The sequence below is a fragment of the Fukomys damarensis genome, unplaced genomic scaffold, assembly GCF_012274545.1.
Source record: "Fukomys damarensis isolate Sample0158 unplaced genomic scaffold, DMR_v1.0_HiC HiC_scaffold_17, whole genome shotgun sequence".
Lineage (NCBI taxonomy): Eukaryota > Metazoa > Chordata > Mammalia > Rodentia > Bathyergidae > Fukomys > Fukomys damarensis.
In genome coordinates this window covers 80,812,702-80,815,846 of record NW_022900929.1, presented here as the reverse complement: position 1 = coordinate 80,815,846, position 3,145 = coordinate 80,812,702, and the positions used below count along the sequence as shown (strand labels likewise).

The 3,145-nt window shown below is 45.4% G+C and overlaps 1 protein-coding gene across 6 annotated transcripts in view; it reads left to right on the top strand.

Moving 5' to 3' along the window:
• Window positions 1-628: 628 nt before the first annotated feature.
• The window catches only part of Wdr72 (WD repeat domain 72), a 154,198-nt gene continuing 151,681 nt past the window's right edge, over window positions 629-3,145 (top strand). For 5 of the 6 annotated variants that reach the window (XM_010609056.3, XM_010609057.2, XM_010609055.2 and 2 more), the window contains exon 1: window positions 629-809. In XM_010609056.3, coding sequence (XP_010607358.1) covers window positions 657-809 — 153 coding nt within the window. In that variant the 5' untranslated portion in view covers window positions 629-656. The remainder of the gene's footprint in view (window positions 810-3,145) is intronic. The other variant, XM_010609059.3, reaches the window with a different exon arrangement.

Genomic DNA, 3,145 nt, shown 5'->3' with positions numbered 1-3,145 from the left:
CCATACATCCTTGGGGGGGAACATATTTTGGTACCGAGGCAACTGTTTCTTTGACAACTAGGTATTTATTTCAACCCTTGCAACTAACACAAAAAGACAGTGGTTCATTAAGATTACTGTGGAGGAACATACTAAATGCAAAAATGGGCCAAGTAAAAATTGTTATAAAAACAGTATGGTTGGAACATATAGTTAGCAGAAACTGCGATCATCCTTCATCTGTGTGAAGACTGGAAACACCATTTTATGGAAGACTTTCTTGTCACTAGCAAACTTCAGGTATCTGTTACCTAGCTGAGCACCCCCCTGGAAGAGATGTCTGCATAGCTGTTTGCACACCCTAATGGTGTGGACAGTTTCTTTCTAAGAGGCCGAGCTGGCTGTGGGGTAGGTTGGAAACAAACCATGTCAAGTGGGTCACGGGGTGAGAAGAGTTCCATTGCCTTCTGATCCTCATCACCGATGACCTAAAGGAAAGGCCACTTTCTGGCCATAGATGCCCTGGGCTCTGTCACTTCAGTGTCTAATAGCTACCTTGACCTCTAATTGATGGTGACACAGACACATTGTTAATTAAAGCGTGTATCATCCTAAATCCACCTGTAATGTGATCGGTTCCATACACCTCTCCTCTATGTATCCAGGACTCTGGCGGCATGAAGACCTCCCTTCAGGCGGTGGCACTGTGGGGAAAGAAGGCCCCTCCACACAGCATCTCTGCCATCATGATCACCGACGACCAGCAGACCATTGTGACCGGAAGCCAGGAGGGTCAACTCTGCCTCTGGAACCTCTCATCTGAGCTGCAGGTGGGTGAAGTGGACAGCATCATACCTATGCACAGCTGGCTGCTTCCACAAGCATGCATGGCCGAATTAAAGAGAGGCTTGCTCGAGTGGTACCTCAGTTTCACCTGTGAATTTAGAGAAAATAAAGTATTAAACAGTAGGTAAAGATATTTCAATAATATATTATGAATATTGCTAATCTTAGCTATCAGCTAAGTATCATCACCCGTTAAGCTATGCCGAGTCTTACTATTTTATATTCTGAATTATCCATTTAAGTAACTGAACTACAGACATGTAAGTATAATTCTGAGCATTATGGGTCATTAATCTAAACACAGGGCCTCCCTGAACGCTGTAATGAACCGAACGAGTAATATCTTAATTGTCTGGCTGCTTCCACTATTCTTTGTCTCTGCTTCCCTGAGATTTTTTACGGACCCCATCAAACTGCTCTAAATCCAATTTACTGTTGTCCTATCCTACTTCAGAAACCTGGCCTCACCTAGGATTTGGCCCATCGATTAGCAATTAATTGTCTCTGTCCCAAGTCATAAACATTTAACATATTGGAATAGATATTTGCTTGACTCTAACCAGCTCTAGATCCAATTTGGACATTTAAACTAACGATGTGCTTAAAGTATACTCCCCTCATTAAGAAGCCTTTTAAAGATCATAGACTATTTTTAGCCTTTAAAGTCTGTCACTTTAAAACCTAAATTCACAATTAATTGTAATTCTATTTTATGGTGCAATTAATTAACGTCTCCCATCCTGGGTCAGGTCTGCTCCAGGACTGGAGAACCATCCAGTGTGGCTCAGGCAGTGTTGGTGGCACCTTGACAGAGAAATGCACTCACTTTGGTAGCAGTTGTGCTCTGACCTCAGTGGCCCACAGGGGTCTGGAAATGTACATTTCCTGCTGTACTTTAAACCCAGACCCCTAATGGCTTCAGATGCCTTGCTGATCTCTTACGGCTGGGGTGGTTCCCTCGCAATGCATGGGATCCTGTGTCTCCATCCATCCTTGTTTATCTCTCACCTGTCCCACGCTTCTGTTGAGTGTGTGTCATCACTCAGCTGCCATGAGGCCTGGGCATTGCGTCGTGGTGGGGGAAGGACTGGGGTTGCTATGCACACGTGTTATGTGTGCCAGGGTGTGACAGTCACCACAGGTGGGGTGCAAAGATGCTGCAAGATGGGGCCTCACAGGCTCCCCAAGAGAAGGCTGAGGGAGGACTTTGGTCGTGAATGCTTCTGATCAGCCACAAGACATTCTTTGCAGCACTAAAAATTCAGTGTGAAAACAGATATTTTAAAAATATTTGATTATGACAGAAATAATATAGAGAAAGGCAATAATTATGTCATGAAACATTTTATCCCATTGACATAGTTGGGTTATCGTCCACATTATCTGTGGGTATATTCAGGAAAATAGAGTGGAAATTTATTCTCTTGGAATAGATATTTTTCTAGTAATTCAAATTAAATTTTTGGTCCATTGTTGTTCTTCTCCATGTAAGCAGACCTTACCTATTTTCTTATTTTGTAGTTTAATTTTCATAATCTTTGCTTTCAAAATAATGAGGAATATTTTTTTCATACGTGAGATAAAGAACTAGAGCCCTTGGTGCCACATTTTTAAAATTCTCCTTTGGGAGAAAATCATCAGTATTTTAAATAATTGTTTAGCTAAAATATTTTATGAAGAAAAATTCATTTACAGTTTCTGAGGGAGGATGCCAAATAAAGTATTTTTAAATGTTTCAGTGGACATTATCGCACAGCAGTTTCCGGTTCACAGCAAACAGTAGGACATACAGAGCGCCCCCGTGCGAGTCCCTACGCCCACAGTTCCACACTGTCCCCAGCCACACCGGGCACCAACACTGGTTACACACGAAGAGTGCACACGTCCGTGTCACCAAGTCTGCGTGACACTGGGTCCCTCGTGACGTGTGATACAGCGATGTGGTTTGTCACGGATTCTACCACACCCTCGGTGATGCCATGCAGAACGGTTCCCCGCCCTAAAGTCCCTGTGGCCCGCTCGCTCGCTCGCCCGCCCGGCCCTGTGCGTGGGCTCCTCGGCTGGCTGCTTCCAGAACGACCTGTGGTGGAGTCGCCCCGCGTGGGGTTCACAGATGGGCTCCTCTCTCTGAAGCAGCTTCTCCGCGTCTTTTCACGGCTTGAAAGCTCATTTGTCTTTGGCACTGAACAGCGTGTCATCGAGTTGGTGTTCAGGGCCTAACTGCTCGTCCCCCGAAAGAGCTCGGGGGCTTCCATCTGTCGGCCCTGGGGAGCAACACCGCTGTGGACGCGCGCGTGAGGCGCGTGGCCGCGCACGTCGT